Source organism: Podarcis erhardii (genome assembly GCF_964252035.2).
Source record: "Podarcis erhardii genome assembly, chromosome: 3".
Lineage (NCBI taxonomy): Eukaryota > Metazoa > Chordata > Lepidosauria > Squamata > Lacertidae > Podarcis > Podarcis erhardii.
The window spans coordinates 23,477,835-23,495,929 of NC_138507.1; the positions used below are offsets into that span (position 1 = coordinate 23,477,835).

Here is an 18,095-nt window from a genome sequence, read left to right on the forward strand (position 1 = left end):
GTTGGTCTGCTGTAAAAAACTGACCAGACCAATTCCTCACCATCTCTAATTGCATTTTGCAGTTGTATCAGAGAAATTGAATGTTCCCAGTGAAATATGGGAGATGCTCTGCAACTGATGGAACTATCATTAGACCCTATAATAGCTGGGAAATGACCTATCTCAAAATTTAGAAATTATAGATGCTATGTACAGTATGTGATGGATTCATTGGTTTGACTCATGTAGCTCTTGCTTATGATAGCCTTGATAATATGAATGTGTTTGAAGGAGTAGCTTCCAAAAATGGGGGCATTCTGACACTAATGCCACTAGTATGTATCCTACAAAAAAATTCCATCTTCCTCTCTTCCACCAGACTTCAAGTTCTCTATTTGTCCTTGAACATTAACTGAATACAGAATGGATGGTATAGCTTCACAGGCAAATGAAATATGGATAGGCTAAAAAGTTCCACTGAATTACACACTGAGCCTTGTACAACAACATACGTTCTTAAAATGACTACAGAGTTCTAATTCACTCAGGTTGCTCGGGGAACATTACAAATCACAATAGTGGTTGCTGTACAACACAAGAAATGTAGCAATATATTCATTCCAAAGTAATCTGTTGATATTTATTGTGTGTGCATCGACTTTTTAACCATATAAATTTCTTATTGTATTAAGGAAGCATTCTCTTTGCACCAAATAAAAGCAAAACAAATGAGGATATATGCTGGCGTTCATGCACTTTCAAGAATTTATTTTGCTGTTTCAATTTTATATTGCTTCATGGAGGCAAGTGGGTTGTTGAAATCCTAGTTCGGAGACTCCATACTCCCAAAATAGATCACTGATTTAAATCACTAGGGGAAATGTACTTGAATACAAGATACTTTTTTAGCTACATCAAGCAGGACTTGAAAATAGTGGAAAGAATAGCTTGGTCAAATGTATAAAAGTAAGAAAGCAGCTTATCTTACTTTAGATCCAACTTTCCCCACGTATAAACATTTAACACTCCTATTTAAGATTCCTTCTAAGTTTGACTCTTCCTGAAGCAACATTAATGTTCTTACAGCATTCAGCTACAAGACCTTGTCTTGGATGAGGTCAGTGCTTACAACATAATAGTAGGAGGCAAGGAATTAGGATTGGAAATTCTGTGGGCAGTGGTGGAGCTGCAACAATGGCAGGTAGTAAAGGCCAGGCCCAAAGATGTGTCAGTTTGGTACAAATATGAAGACAGAAGTGCCTGGCGTGCTCTGGTCCATGGGGTCACGAAGAGTCGGACACGACTAAACGACTAAACAACAACAAGTACATGTGGTTGAGGACATGTTGTAACAATCCAACAGGGGAAGGCAAAATGTTCTCAGAGTCAGTCTTCTTCCTTCACATCCCTTCTTATGAAAATCCATTTAGAATCAAACGATGCAAGTAAGGCTACCTCTCTTTCTATGTAAAAATAGCTGTATTGTGTTTAACAGCAGTCCACTCCATCTACAGGCTCCAGTGTGGTTGTTTTCACCAACTCAGGAAAAATAAAACCCTGATCACAGATAGTACTCCCAAAGGTACTCCCAAATTACAGTTTTCAGGCCATTTAGTTCATTATTTATTCATTGATTAATAGATATTTCATATGGGCATAAGAAAAGCCCTGCAGTATCAGGCCAAAGTGCCACCTAACTCAGAATTCTCTCTTCACAGTTGCCAGCCAGGTGCTTATGGGACACAATTATCAATTTCTCTCTGTTTCTACAACATTTATATATATCTCCCATGCATTGTATTCATCATCCTGAAGTATTTGCTGTGTATTTCCTCTCAGCCTACTTTTTGCTGGTTAAACTTCCTCTTTTAATCTCATCTCAGAAGGCAGGCTCTCTATTCATCTGAGCTATATCTGTCTCTCGAGAGCCAGTGTGGTTTAGTGGTTAAGAGCGGTGGACTCGTAATCTGGGGAACCGGGTTCGTGTCTCCGCTCCTCCACATGCAGCTGCTGGGTGACCTTGGGCAAGTCACACTTCTCTGAAGTCTCTCAGCCCCACTCACCTCACAGAGTGTTTGTTGTGGGGGAGGAAGGGAAAGGAGAATGTTAGCCGCTTCGAGACTCCTGAAGGGGAGTGAAAGGCGGGGTATCAAATCCAAACTCTTCTTCTTCTTCTTCTCTGCTTTCATTACTGCTTCAGTCAATCATTTTTGATAAAGTTTGAGCATCTTAGACCCCATCTGCACTATATATGTAAAGCAGTATCATACCATTTGAAACAGGCTCCTATCTCCCCCCACCCCTGAGTTGTGGTTTTTAAAGTGGTTTAAATGTCAATACCCCAAATTTCTCACATACTTTAATGGTCTCATGTTCAATTTCCCACACTGAAACTAATTTTCTTAACATGTCTTTAAGAGCTGAGTTTTTATCCCCCCCCCCAATCATAGCAGCCAACTCCTAGGGTCTGAGGTCCCTTCGGCCTCCCCAGTAAAATATTTGAGAGCCCCCCCCCCATGGATAGGCAGTGCCATTCAAATGTGGGGGTGTACCACGTCTTGTGATCTGTTATGCAGGGCAAGGCTTACCTGGGTCCCCCAATATTTTATTCAAATTGGCACCCCTGTCCCAGATACATTGCACCTTTTCATTATCTCATTCTTTATTTATTGTTTGTTAACGCATCCCTCATGCCTGTGTGTTGATGGCGTACATACACACACACATTTGGGTAAATATACACAGTGAACAGACAAACTTATTGCTGCAGGAATTGAATTTATATTCCTTCTGTATTCACTTTCTGCTTTCCTGCAACTTACTGAAAACCTCTGTAATTTTTTTTTTAAAAAAGTAGCCCCCCCCCCCATTAGACTGCTATTTCTTTTCAAATTATACTTCTTTATGTCCTATTGTCACTAAAATGGTTCTGGTTCATCATGGGAGACTTGTTATATTAATCTTATACATGCCTCCTCAGAAGTACCTCATTGAATTCAATGGGGCATACTCCCATGTAAATGAGTATAGGATTATATCCTAAAATGACATTATGAACTGTTACACCCTCTGCCCCCCCCACCACCCCATACTATAAGAGAATATATTTTGACACCATATTTGTGTTCATGTTACTGTAATGCCTATTTAATTCTATAAACATAACTATGGCTAAAAAGTGGCATCATTGTTTATGCATATACTTCTCAGTCAAAGCTATGTTTTCATTTGCATAGCTCCCTACAATAACGCCATATTCCTGGAATACATTGCCCCCCCCAACCCCCCTAAGACTGTAAAAAACTAGATAGCTGGAGAAATTTTCTGTTATTTAGCTTTGTGACATACTATATTCAATCTTCTCTTTTGCCTCCTACTCTTTTTTAAAAATAACATATTTCATTCTTTTCCCTGTTTCATACACCCTAGCCTTCTCAAAATTTCAAAGAATGTTTCCTTAATGCTGTTCCAAGCTAACAAAGCATATTGTGTTACGGCATCTGGTTTTTGAAGCCCTATTTCTATGCTCAAACAAACTAATACAATAAATATGCTTTGTGCAGAGCTTATTGTTTCTCCTTTCCTAGTTTTCTCTGTGTACTTTTAGCATTGTAAAACATCACATTGTCTTTTAATGTGAATACATACAACCTACACCACTTTGAAGGAATGAAATATGCAGCTATAACCCAGTCGTCCTCTTGTAAAGGCATTTTCTTCTCTTTTCTGTAATTACATATATTTGCATATTTGTAAATATTTGTGAGAATGTTGTTTTGACAGTGAGCTGAACGTATGCTTGTCATTACCACCTACTATTCTATTAACCCCCTTATCGTTAACATAGACATGCTGTCTTTCATTGCCATTTTTCAACTGTCCTCCCTCTCAATAACACAAACACTACACTTCTGAGGGAAAATAGCTCCTTGAACTAAAATAAATGCTAATAGAATTATGTTGAAGTCATTCTACATAGAATAGTAGCCTTAATTTTTAAAATAGTCATTTCTAAAATCTACCCCTTGATGTCACCAATGTGTACCGAACTTCACATTATTGATGTTGCTTTATTGTTTGTAAATTACATTCTTAAACAAAACTACATAATTTTCTAGAAGTCAATAATTATAAATCACAAAACCCTGCTTTAAAAGTAAGTCACATAATACTGCAGGGGGAAAACTGCAGCCACTCCGTTCCACCATTCTCTTTACATTTTAATGCAGAACATCTTCATTGCATATTCATTGCAGATGATGTCTAAGTGAGCTGACAGGAACTCTTCTGTTTACCAGTGCAGGCTGACTAGAGTTTGAATTAACCTATGAGGTATCCCAATGTACTGTTACATGGTCAGATACCGCCTATATTACACAAAACACGACACAATTTTGAGAACAATAAACTGGGTTGTACATTCTCCATCAGAAATTATTTGCATCAGTGAAGGTCAAGAAAAGTGGAGTAAAGCAGGTACCAAAACAGGGTAAGTGGAGAAAAAACCAGCATCACATTCTTTAAAATGAATTGTTCTTAAGGCTCATGGTTCTATTTTAAGGTGGATTTTAAGGTTCCTTCAGATATTAACATTCAGGCACACAATCCACTTCTGGGTGCAGCCCTCCCATGTTACATTGATAAAATAGTATGGAAGGAATCCATATTGCCCTTGCTTTCTGGAATAGTGGTGAGGATGTAGGAGTTACGGTCTGACGTTACTACTGAGCTGGGGGAACTTGTTTTATGTGAAGTGTCATGCACTCGGTAATGCCACATTTGCTGGTGAACTGACTTTAATTTCCATGTTACGTTGAATGAATGAAGGATACCTTCATTATAGACTTGGAGCGTTTCTTATGAAATCATGGCTTTCCTAACTAGAGCTGATTTAAAGGGGACTGTTTTATGATTGAAAGCACAGGACTCTTTGTTAGATTTATTAACTTTTTCTTTCTCCTAATGTTGAAATCAGGTAGAGCTGAGATGGGATGATAATAAGAAAACTATCCCATTTAGTTGATTGCTTTGTGTTTTATGTAAATTATTACACTTTGATGCTATATATTATTGTAAATATAAGGCTTGAATTAATCATTACTTTAATACAGCTAAGTATAAGTGCTTCCTTTTAGGCTTATCGAAAGCGAATTTAGAATGTCACATTTTATTTGAATTCATATGAAAATTCATATGAATTCATATGAAAATTAGAACATTGAAAATACACTGAAAATAAAGAGCAATGAATAGGCTATTGTTCCTTAGCAAATAAAAAAAGCCAAGAACAAATTGGTTTGGCAAAAAACACCTGCAAAAATGAAACTACTCTCTGATCAGTGACCATTTTACATAGACGAATTCCTAATTCTAACCCTAGTTGTAACCCAAGCAAATAAATGTCTAACCCTCTTCTCCAATTATTTACAAAGTGCAAATGCTGTATAAATTATTTTGTGCAGTGATACTCAAAATACATTATTGATTCCCCAGTTAATACATTTTTGGGATTGGTATTTCTTATTGGTATTAATAGTGCAGAGCACTGTGACCAGATTGTTAAGTGAAGTATCTGGATACACACAAATTACACATGTACTGAGAGAAGTGCATTGGCTGCCAATTAGCTCTCAGACTGTGTTCAAGGTCTTTTCATTGACGTATGACGCTCGGAACCAGGTTACCTGAAAGATTGACTTCTCGTATACAGGAGTGTTTGACCACCAGGTTATCAGGAAAATATACCCATTTTCCATGGTTGTCTCTGCAGTCTGGAGCACTCTTTCTTCTGTGATTTGTGTGGTGCTATTAGTTGTTCTTTAGGCTTCTCCGGGTAACAAACCTTTTTGCCCAGGCCTTTCCTTCAATGATTCTTTACTTTTAATTTTATCTCAGTATCTTTGTACCTCTGCTGTAGCATTTTACTGTTCGGGTTTTTCTTACATAGCTAATATTTTACATAGCTAATATTCTTGTGTTTAATTATTTCATATCATGTTTTTATGTTATGATTTAATTTATGTTATAAGGTAAAGGGACAAGTGGAGAAGTGTGGTAGAATTTGCAGAAAATGTACATTGCTCTGTGCTGGTAATACTGCACTTCCAGGAAGAAAAACCTTTTTTATATATTTAATATGTGGTATTTAAAGATATGCAGAATTGAACCTGTAATGACACAATCGCTGCATTCAGCTGAAAAATTATTTTTACAGGGGGTAGAGAGCAATGGAGCTTTAAAGCTATGAAGTCACAAAAAGAACTTATTAAATTATCAATTGTGGGTTTTTTATGATAAAGTAGTGTTAACATTGACACCAGAGTCAACGCGCAATGTACATTTTCTGCAAATTCTATTGAACGTTACCGTCAGATCTGTTGGAAGGCTTAATTTCCATTATTTTCCTTCTGACCTCCTGACATTTGAGTGTAATTCAAATTATTTTAATGGCTTATGCTGTTTGTAATACACATTTTACATTTGAAATGTCTTTAGATGCAACTTTCTGAGCTACTGCAATACCTGTTTCAATTTTTTTTTATTATTATTTTTAATGTCAGGCTTAGAATGAGTAGGGCCCTAGACCTTTGGGGGAGACTTTGCACTAGTTGTAAAATGTATTGTTGGAATGAACATGTAAATTGTGAGTAAATATCAGTTAGGTCACTTAATATCCGAAATGACTGATCATCTTTGATGATCAAAGTTCAATGGGAGGAATAGCATTTCAATACAAAAAAGACATACTATCAGTGATTTAAATGTTATTGCTGAATTATGCATATCAGCTCCACAAACACTTTTTAATCCAGTCCAAATAACTTTATTGTACTAGCCAGTGACCATGACAAATCTGAATCAAAATTAAATACAAGTAAAAGGGGTGTCGTGCCACAAATAATAGTCTCTCTTTAGATCTCTGCGTCTTCCTTACAATTCACTGCTATAATGTCGAGGGTCGTCTTTCTGACCTTTTTGGCCACCAAAACAAAACTTTTCATTTCCTTTCTCATAGATGATAGATTGAAATCTGTCCCATTACAGCTAAAGGCATTCAGTATTCAGCATACTTACTCAAGACAGGCAGTATTCAACATACTTACTCAATCGGCTGTTTTGGGGAGACCACACCAACCTGTCCTATCCCTGGCACAAGGGCTCTGCAATTCTCTCTGCTTTTTTTCCTTTACACCTCCAACAAAGTGTGCAAAGGAGAGTGGGGTAGGGTCACAAAGGGTTTCCAAAGGCTTCCCATGCTGCTGCTTTCCATCCCTAGGGTTGCAAGTAGAATAGGGAAGTCTGAGTAAAAAAAAGGGGGGGGAGAGTCTCCCCTTTGTTCCCTTTTCTTGCTGTTGTTGCTGCAGACTCTTTCTCAGGGTTCTTTCAGTCACAGTGGGCGCTTGGAAATCCAGCAAGGGAGGTTGACAGCTGGCCAGGACCTGTAACATCATGTGATTGGCAGGTGGGTTGCCCCACCTACCTGCCCCATTTGCCCAATAAGGCCATTCCTGGTAAGAATCTGACCCATGAAGCCAAAAACATTCCATGCCTCTGGGAATTTTGACTGTGAAGTGGACCTTCCTCTCCCTCTCTCCTCCCTGTTCTGAAGTTTTCTCCAACTCTCTGAAAGTTATTTTGGAAGGGCACAGGTTGTACACGTGGAGAGGTGGTGGTGGTGGTGGTGGGGAGAGTTATGTGCAAGAAGTGGAAATCTTAGTGCTGACAGTGTGATGGCATTGGATGCTACCTTCAAATGTAAAGATCTTTACACCAGTGTGGTGTAGTGGTTAAGAGCGGTGGACTCATAATCTGGTGAACTGAGTTCGCTTCCCCGCTCCTCCACATGCAGCTGCTGGGTGACCTTGGGCTAGTCATACTTCTCTGAAATCTCTCAGCCCCACTCACCTCACAGAGTGTTTGTTGTGGGGGAAGAAGGGAAAGAGATTGTTAGGCGCTTCGAGACTCCTTCGGGTAGTGATAAAGCAGGATATCAAATCCAAACTCTTCTTTTTCTTCTTCTATTGAGAGGGAATAGCTGGATTTTCATATCTCTCTACTTTTTATGTTTCTTTTTTTACCATGGTTACATAAAAAGTATTTTTCATGTTAATCATTGCCCTCACCTAAGGACTTGAAAGGGTATAAAATGCATTTTTAAACCTTTGTAGTATTGCCTTTAAAGTTGTTTTCCACTGAAACAATTAAGTGTGAGTGTAACAGGTTTACAAAGACAAAGGATAAAACGTCCACACATAATAGATCACTGAACTCTGGCATACGGTCAAAACAAATTTGTATGTGATTTGATTTTATAATGACTTCTTTTCTTTCGTGCCAACTAACTATTACACAAATAGCATGTTTTGGATCCCATTAAAATTATTTCTTTTTTTTTTTTTATCTTCTTCAATACAACTGTAAATATTCACCCGTGCACAGTTACTGTGGTTCTGGATTTTATTATTGTTATGAAAGCACATCACATCAGTCATTTTGAAACATATGTCTGCTCAGCAAAGGCAGCAACGAACTGAAAAATTGGTATTTTGTTTGTGTTTTTAAAATGGCTTTGCTCTGCAGAGAGGGGGAGAAAACTAGAGTTATCACCCCACCACCACCCATGAAAAATGCACACATGATATTCAGCTCACAAATGATCACACAATTTAAGAGTTTAAGAGTTTCTTTAACTATATATAAGCAGTTTAGGGATTCATTGACTTCCAGCATATTTGAACAACTCTTGTTGACATCCTGCTCTTATGAGAGCCTGAAAATAGCCACTGCTACACCCATTGTTGTTGACCCATTGAAAGTAGTTTAATTTCAGTAAGGGGTGTAGAAAGTTAGCAAGGTCTGTTCTGACCCATATTTGTTGAAACTAGCATTGTTTCTTTCTTTTTGCTGAAGTTTGGCTTCAAAATGTGTGGACAGACGGAAAGCCTCCTGGGAGGAAGTTCCATAGATGGTATGCCACTACCAAGAATATCTTGTTACCAGCCTCCTAGTTTCTCATTTGGATTGGACCAAATGATTATTTTGATTATAATTCCCTGGTCATTTGGACGCTGCATCAGGTCCTTCAGGGTTTGATGAGCTTGACAACAAAACTTTGAATTGGTTTAAATAATGATAAGACATTTATTTCCTTGTGGTGCTAATATCCTGCTGTTCAAACCCTTCTTTTCTTTCACATGAAACTGATATATATATACATGTTCTAAGTGCTTTTCAAATGCCTTCACCTGATTTATTAAATTGTATTACATTATACTATAAAATCATTTTGCTTTTAAATGGTAAGTTGTTTTACATATACGATATTCTTTTTTCTGTTCTCCATATCATCGTGGTATACTATCTGCTAATCTCTGAACTTATATACAATTGCATGTCCAGAGCTTTATAAAAATGTATACCGCTATGATGTGAGCAGCAGAAAAATATAAAACTACAAATCTTTTAATGATTATATATTTCATTTTATATTTCTGTAGTCTTGCAAACCATAAAACATTAATTTTCAAAGACTTCCTAGAGACAGATACTTATCTCTGTGTTTATTTTTATTACTCTATTATTTTTTAAAAGATAGTAATTCTTTTTCTATCAAAAACTTTTATACCCGAGACACTGCTGCACTATTAAATATTCCCAGCTTGGTCAAATGTATACTACACTATAGCATATTGATTTTTTTCAGCTTCCAAATTCCAAAATTGAGGGGTGTTAAAAAGTTGTAACATGACTTGGGAATTCATAGGATAGTCCAGTTAAATTAATAAAATGTAGTTTTGCTTGATAAGTACCTTGTGTGTTAAACTGCAATTTTTTTTTTTTTAAAAAAAAGATTGCCATGTACTTGCAGTTATATTATTTATTAATATAATTTAACTAATACAGTGGTACCTCGGGTTACATACTCTTTAGGTTACAGACTCCGCTAACCCAGAAATATTACCGTATTTTTCGCCCCATAGGGCGCACCGGCCCATAAGATGCACCTAGTTTTTTGGGGGGAAAATAAAGGGGAAAAAAATTATTTCCCCCCCAAGGCGCTAGGCTGGGAACTCCCGCGGGCTCCCACGGCTTGCGGATAGCTTCCTGAAGCCTGGAGAGCGAGAGGGGTCGGTGCGCACCGACCCCTCTCGCTCTCCAGGCTTCAGCGAAAGCCTGCATTCGCCCCATAGGATGCACACACATTTCCCCTTCATTTTTGGAGGGGGAAAAGTGTGTCCTATAGGGCGAAAAATATGGTACCTCGGGTTAAGAACTTTGCTTCAGGATGAGAACAGAAATTGTGCAGCGGCGGCGCAGCGGCAGCAGGAGGCCTCATTAGCTAAAGTGGTGCTTTAGGTTAAGAACAGTTTTGGGTTAAGAACAGACCTCCAGAACGAATTAAGTTCTTAACCCGAGGTACCACTGTAACTGCTGCCTTCCATGTTCTTTTTGCTGCACTAGCAGTACCTAAGAGACCTTTCCATGGTACAAGCCTGGGCAGTGTGTATGGAGCTCCTGGGCTGCCCTCTGGCCTTGCTGATGTGGTCCAAATGAAAGCAGAGCAATATGTTTGACACCAGCTTTGTTGCAAGAGTTGCTAGAAGGAGAAACCTTACAACCACCTTAGATACTCGACTCTGGATTTGTGTAGGGTTTATTCCTTAGCATTTGCCTGCATCCCCAGAGATGCACCCCAATGTCTCTCAAGACAGACAGATGCCAACAGGACCAACAGAATTTATTAGTATTTGTATTATTTAGCATTACCTGGCATTTTTAGAAGGTGAACTTAAATTTCTTTGGTTTTCCAAAAACTGGTTTATGTGCTTCTTCACCAATCGTAGACTTACCAAGCCAAATGCTGTCCTAGAAAAAAAAATTATTATTGGTATGGCATATTTGAATTCATCACACCCAAATCTATATATTTTGAACCGCTCACTGAATTTTTTCCCAAAAATTATCATTCGCCCCCCAAAATAACGATACTACAGTGTAAAGCTGACAAATGTGATCAGCTGACAAATATGGTCCTTTCCTATCCTAACAGGTCATAAAGCTTGCCTTTGAAGAATTTGAGCTAGAAAGAGGATACGACACCCTGACAGTAGGAGACGCTGGAAAAGTGGGAGATACCAGAACAGTGTTGTATGTGTAAGTACACAATAACATTCATTTTTTACTCTGTATTACCTTCTCTAAGAAAGGGTCCCCACTTTTACTACTTCGTTTTTAAAATTCATTTTTAGCTTAAATTGTGCAGTTGTTGTTTTTTTTTAAAGTCTAAAGACTCTTTGGAAAGTACATTCACAGAGCAGGAACTGGGATGGAACAACAACAGGAAGGAAAACAAGTAAAACCACTTAATGCCTAAAATAATATATATATATTTAAAAAGCTAACACTGTGCACATACAGATTTTGGAGATGGAGCTAGTGCTTCTTATTCTTAATATTTTTAAAGGCCTGCTGTTAATTTTAGCTAGAAAGTAAGCTTGGGTCCACCCCAAGACCCATAATTTCAGTGGTGTGCCTGTTGAGGAAGAGCACTCACTGCCTTTTGTGTTGAGATGTACAGCCTTATTTTAACTATTGTGCTCATCACAAGGACATTGGGACTTCAGTGATAGTTGGAGGGATAGCTCAATTGGTAGAGCATGAGACTCTTCATTTCAGGATCGTGGGTTTGAGACCCACACTGGGCAATAAATTGAGCATGTTCAAAGAGCACAGGCTACCTCAGTTACCTTCAGGAACAATTACTTCTATGGGGCTTGCATTGGCATTTTGGGCTTATGCTAATGGTAATTTTTCAGGGCAGAGGGAGTGACTTCCCTCTTAGTGGGATTTCTTTTTATTAAAAAAAATGTTTGCAGAAAGTTTAGGAGCTCCTTCCACGATGCAAATGGTGCAACAAAAGAGTGGTGGTATAGGCTGCTAGATGCATCCATTAAGTGTCACATATTTCATACGGAAAGTGCACATAATGTAGAAAGCCAGTAGCCTGCGGAGGTATTTAAATAAGGACAATTGCTTTCGCTGCATTCCTCTCTCGAGATAACAGAATGTTCTGGCTTCCTTAATAAAATCCAGTAATTGCTATCTCTACTCAGATTGTTGCTGACAATCTTGTGTTGTCTACAAGTTGCCTTATTTCACCGTGGACTCCGACACCTGCCATTTGAGTTGACACTTTCGACTCATGCCAGCCTCTGATTTCAACATGCAAACATATCACTTGCTACCTGCCGTGACTTCATAGAGCTCTTATAACTGGCAGGTCCTCCTTTAGCATCTTTGTTCTAGCGTGACATTTCACTCCCAAACCTGGAGTCGTCGTGGAGCAATCACTCTGTAACTGGAAGACACAAGTTGAAGAGCATAATGCAGATATGACAAGGCATCACACTTGTGTCTGTGCATGATGCTACTGTTTCTTTTATCTACAGGCTGACTGGCTCTAGTGTCCCTGATCTCATAGTGAGCATGAGCAACCAAATGTGGCTCCATTTGCAGTCGGATGACAGCATTGGCTCACCTGGATTCAAAGCTGTATATCAAGGTAAATTTCTGATAGAATGAATAAATGAAGTCATTCTAGACAAGTACGCAACTAGTCTGTGCTAGAAAAGTAAACTAGAACAGGGTGTTACAGCCAGTACTGTTTCAATCCACTCCTGCTACACCTCATTCATTTTTCTTTTAAAACTGCTACTACCATACATTCCATTACTCCTGAGCAGGCTCAGTTTTCATCAGAATGAAGGCTTTCCCCTTAGGTGTCTTTCTCTCTTTCTTTAACAGTATTTTTATACATCGTTGGGTTCCCCAGGGCATGCTAATACGTACCTTTTGTTTCTCAGGTGCCCCATTTTGGGTACAATGCGGTTGGCACAAATCACCCGACTTTGCTGTTAGGAGTGGTCCTTTGTTTGTCCATGGATCATAAAAAAGCACCCTCTGTTCTTACAGGAATGGATCCAGAAATCGATCTGTAGAAAGAGGTAGCTAGAAGCTGATTTTCCTCCTCCATCTTTTCACTGGCAGTCCCCAAGTGCCCCAAAAAGGCTGTCTTGAGGGTCATGGGACCCTGCTCAATGAAGTGGGAAATTGCAGGAGATCAGGCATTTTCTCAGAGAGTTAGCCCAGGACTGTAGCAGGAGAGGAAAAAGTTAGCTGATTGGTGGGTTTATTCTGCTTTATTAGTTTCTCTTTTTGATTGGCAAAGACTACCAAATTATTGCTGCCTTTGGGAGCTATATTGCAACAAAAAAGGGATTAAAGAAAGCAGACAATTGTGGGATAAGAACAAGTTACAAGATATGCATTGACTGGAAACGAAGCGTTGTGACTTCCCCAAAACTCTTGCAAGTGCAAACAGTATTGAAAATGAGATTGTGTGTGACAACTCTGATAGCATCAATGTGCAATATAAGGGATAGCTAGAGGGGACGTCGGTGTAGACTGAGCAGTATGAACCAAAGCTCTGACTCAGTATAACGTACAGTGGTGCCCCGCAAGACGAACGCCTCGGAAGACGAAAAACTCGCTAGACGAAGGAGTTTTTCGTTTTCTTAGCCGCTTCGCAAGACGCATCTCCCTATGGGCTTCCTTCGCAAAACGAAGCTTGCCCCGCAAGCTCCGGGGATAGCGGGGAAGCGCAGCGTGTCTTCCCCGCTGTCCCCGGACCTCTTTTGAAGCAAGGGGCGGCGGGGAGAAGATCGCTTCTCCCCGTTGCCAGCCCCGCAATCTCCGGGGACAGAGGGGAAGGTGCGCGCCTTCCCCTCTGTCCCCAGACTTGGTAAAAGCAAGGGGCGGCGGGGAGAAGATTGCTTCTCCCTGTTGCCTGCCCCGCAATCTCCGGGGACAGAGGGGAAGGCGCGCGCCTTCCCCTCTGTCCCCGGACCTGGTAAAAGCAAGGGGCGGCGGGGAGAAGATTGCTTCTCCCCGTTGCCTGCCCCGCAATCTCCGGGGACAGAGGGGAAGGCGCACGCCTTCCCCTCTGTCCCCGGACGGTCTCCATAGGAACGCATTGATTGATTTTCAATGCATTCCTATTGGAAACCGTGCTTCGCAAGACGAAAAACTCGCAAGAAGAAAAAACTTGCGGAACGAATTAATTTCGTCTTGCGAGGCACCACTGTAGCTTCCTATGTTCCTAGTTCATTCTCTACTGATTGATTGCGATAGTATTTGGCACCCCTAAATCTTAACTGGATAATGCTGCATCATGCTGCTTCTGGTCAGATTCCTAACATTTCAAGATAGGCCTGCAGAAACTTTGGGACATCTTTTCTATGAGTGAATCATATGCGAGGGCACAAGTGAATGGGGTCGTTCACTGAGTTCTATTTCCTTGGTAAGTATTTATGCAGTCGGCTCTTTCCACGTGGTTCCATCATTTAGATGTAGTCCGCAACCTTGAGGGTTCTGTCTATGGAAAAAGGGTTATGTGCTTTTGCAGCTAAATCACAAAAGCACTTATTCCTTATTCTTATTCCCATTGAAAGGCCCATGTGATCAGCCCTCCTCTCTGTGTTTGCATTATTCAAATCCATACCCTCCCTGCTGCAGGGGATATGCTGGTGGAAAACATGTACTGTATATGGGTATGTTGATAAGAAACATACGTGCTATATTTTTTTGCTTCAGTTTTCTTTGCATCATGCAGGATTAATGCTGTACTGTCCAGTTCATTTTCCCAGATTTTAGAAGCAGAAATGTTCATAAAGTGTATGTAGGAAATGGTGTAATATGATATGACCATCTTACTGAGTCCAAGAATCTGCTTGCTAAAAAGGAATGAAGAAATTGTTTATATGGAGCTATAGCTACCAGGTGTATGGTCTGATAAGACTGCACCTCAACCTTAAGGTAAGCAGAATTTGCCCTTTCAGGAAAAGCAAAGGGATAATCTACATTTCTTTAGAAACAGAAACTCCCATGGGGCATAGTGCTGTAGCTTTGCAAAGTTTGCTAACAAAGCTCCATACTACAAGCACCGTGCTTTAGCAGCAGCTTTCTTGTGTAGTTTAGCTACCTTTGAGCTAATCTTAGTTTTTTATGATTTTTTTCCACAACAAAATGGCTATCTTTGAAGTGCTCCACATCTGCTGATTGGCTGGCTGGCTTTATGTGGTGACATATTGTAGCAGTTCAGCCCAACTCTGGTGTTGGGGGGCTTCTAAGGTGGGCCTTCCCAAGGAGTTTGTTAAATATTCCTAATTAATACACTGCTCACATTAAAAGTGGCTTTGGTTCTTCTACCTTAGTTTTTAGCCAAGTACTTAAGAATGTGTCAGACAAAACAGGTACAGGATTTATTAGTAAGTAATGAGAGCAATATTTCAATGCCGTTGTGTATGAGCCTGAAAGGGAAAATGTTTGTGTTGCTCATTAGTGGTGTTTACTTATCTAATTTGGAAAGCAAACCCCTCCAACAGATTAAGAACATTCAAAATATTTCTTACGGTACAGAGCACTAAGGTAGGAATGGAGAAAGCCTGGGAACAGGTGAGACAAGACAGGCCTTTTTCTAGGCAGAGTAGGGATAGAAGAATCTGTCCATATCAACTCTCTGAGTTTCTTATTTTTCCAGTCTTAAATTTAGTTATTTACATATTTTCAGTAATGTGCAGTTCTGGTGAATTGTGGAAAATTAAAAGGATGGCTAGATGAGCACTGCTTTGAGTGCTGCCCCTACAGCCAGGCAAGCCCATCAGGGCCCACTGATAGAGGAGGGGGCCCACCATGATGCCCAGGTCCCTCTCAGAGCTGAAAGGCTCTGTTCACTACTATTGCATGGATCTTCAAAACATGATGTCTGCATCGACGATGGCAAGAATTTTGTATTCAGGGAGGGATTATTGAAGGATCTGCCTTGGGCTTACCTGCTTACTCAGACTGAGTCCCTCACATCCCTGTTTATGTGACATGTTATTTGTAAGTTTTTATTGTTCATTGTAGGGACGCGGGTGGTGCTGTGGGTTAAACCACAGAGCCTAAGACTTGCCGATCAGAAGGTCGGCGGTTCGAATCTCTGCGACGGGGTGAGCTCCCATTGCTAGGTCCCTGCTCCTGCCAACCTAGCAGTTCAAAAGCACGTACCACTCCAGCAGGAAGGTAAAAGGCGTTTCCGTGCGCTGCTCTGGTTCGCCAGAAGCGGCTTAGTCATGTTGGCCACACGACCCGGAAGCTGTACACCGGCTCCCTTGGCCAATAAAGCGAGATGAGCGTTGCAACCCCAGAGTCAGTAATGACTGGACCTAATGGTCAGGGGTCCCTTTACCTTTACCTATTGTTCATTGTAATATAAGAACTATTACAGTAGATTCAAAAGCTTACCATTGTTAGGTCATAAGCTGCATGAACATGGGAAGGTCAGTGTGGCGTATTGGTTAGAGTGTTGGACTAGGGCCTGGGAGACAAGGATTTGAATCCCCACCTGACTGTGATGTTCACTGGGTGACGTCGGACCAGTCAGACACTCTCAGCCTAACCTTCCTCACAAGCTTGTTATGGGGATTAAATTAGTGGTGGAGGGGACCATACAAACCACCTTGTGCTCCATGGAGAAAAAGGGTGGGATATAATGGGATATCAATGCCTCAAGAACCGCCTCTCCCCATGTGAACGAACTTGGACCCTGCAACCATAACCTGAGGCCTTTCTTTGTGTGCTTCCTACATGAGAACAGGCCTTTTCTGCAATGGCTGCCCTTTTGTGGAATGCTCTCCCCAAGAAGGCTTGCCTGGCGTCTCCGTAACACATCTATAGGCAACCAAGCAAACATATTTCAATGCAACCAGGCCTTTGGCTGATTAAATGATTCATGGCATTTTAAATGTCACTGTGGGAATGGATTGATTGATTGATTATTTTATGCATTTTGTGTTTTTTATATTGTAAACTACCCTGTGATCTTTAGATGAAGGGCAGCGTATAATTTTTTTAAAAAGCACACACATAGAAATAAATAAATTGAATAAATAAATAAATTTCAAAGTATCTAAGCATTGCATCCAACAAAGTCATTCAGGGAGCCGAACGAACGATGCCTGCTCTACACACACACACTCTGGAACCAATTTTTATAGTTGTGAGGGCAAGCTGTGCATTGGCTTCGTTGGAGTCAGCTCGAAATAAAAAATAAATAAAAGCAATGCATCCATACACTTCTTTTTCTTTTTCTTTTCACTTGCAAAGAATGACAAAAAACAACAACAACCCAACACCCTTGCTTCAGGTGCAATGTAAATGCAATGTTGTCCTACAGAGGGAATGAACAAATAATATGTAGTAGAATTTCAGTCACTTCTGTCAATAAAAATCCTTTTGAGCTGTCAAATTCTGAATCCATTGCACCTGTTGATAAAATGTATTCCTACAAATCATGTTTTGTATAATTTGCCATAGCTATTTAAGTAGCAGCAGGGGGTAAATTAAAGTAGATTTCCTTCGTGCTGGGCTGCCGTGTAGCAAAAAAGCAAGCCTATTTTTAGATACATAGTTAAAGAATGCTTCCAAGTAAGATGGCTCGTATTTGCAACATTTGCAGGCAAACTCATGTTTGACAGTGAAATGAGTTTTATTATATTTAGCTTTGTCAATTTCCCAGATTTTAATAAGAACAATCAGAATGCAATTTCATCTAATCTTTCCCAAAATTATGCAAACATTTCTGAATTCTGTTGCTTGAAGTCTTTAAAAAAACAAAACAAAAAAAAAAACCCTCAGCCCAGCAGTATCTGATTAACTGTACTGTGATAAAACCATACACTGCTAAATTTGCAGCGAAGGAAGAGTTGGAAAGATGCTTTTAGGACTTATTTAGGAGTTGCTAACGAGAAATATTATATTTTATTTTTAACCTAGTATGTAATTTAAGAAATAATACTACAAATCTAAGATTGTGGTGCCTATTTCAGCCAAGAAGTACTCTTATTTTAGCATTTGCTAAACATTTTGTGGATGATTTTAAAAATTGCTATGATAATTAAACCATTAAGCTATTTTTTTAAAAAAATATATAGTCATTTTAGAATTATTTGTTTAGTTTTAGCTTGTAGCTGAATTTCATTATGTCTTTCTCTACCAGGGTTTGCTCTCTGCCCTGG

General features: G+C 39.7%; 1 protein-coding gene across 4 annotated transcripts in view; it reads left to right on the forward strand.

Moving 5' to 3' along the window:
• CSMD1 (CUB and Sushi multiple domains 1) overlaps positions 1-18,095 on the forward strand; it is a 956,661-nt gene that overhangs the window by 704,615 nt on the left and 233,951 nt on the right. For all 4 annotated transcript variants that reach the window (XM_081856635.1, XM_081856636.1, XM_081856637.1 and 1 more), the window contains 2 exons: positions 11,030-11,133; positions 12,429-12,541. In XM_081856635.1, the coding sequence (XP_081712761.1) occupies positions 11,030-11,133; positions 12,429-12,541 (217 nt within the window). The remainder of the gene's footprint in view (positions 1-11,029; positions 11,134-12,428; positions 12,542-18,095) is intronic.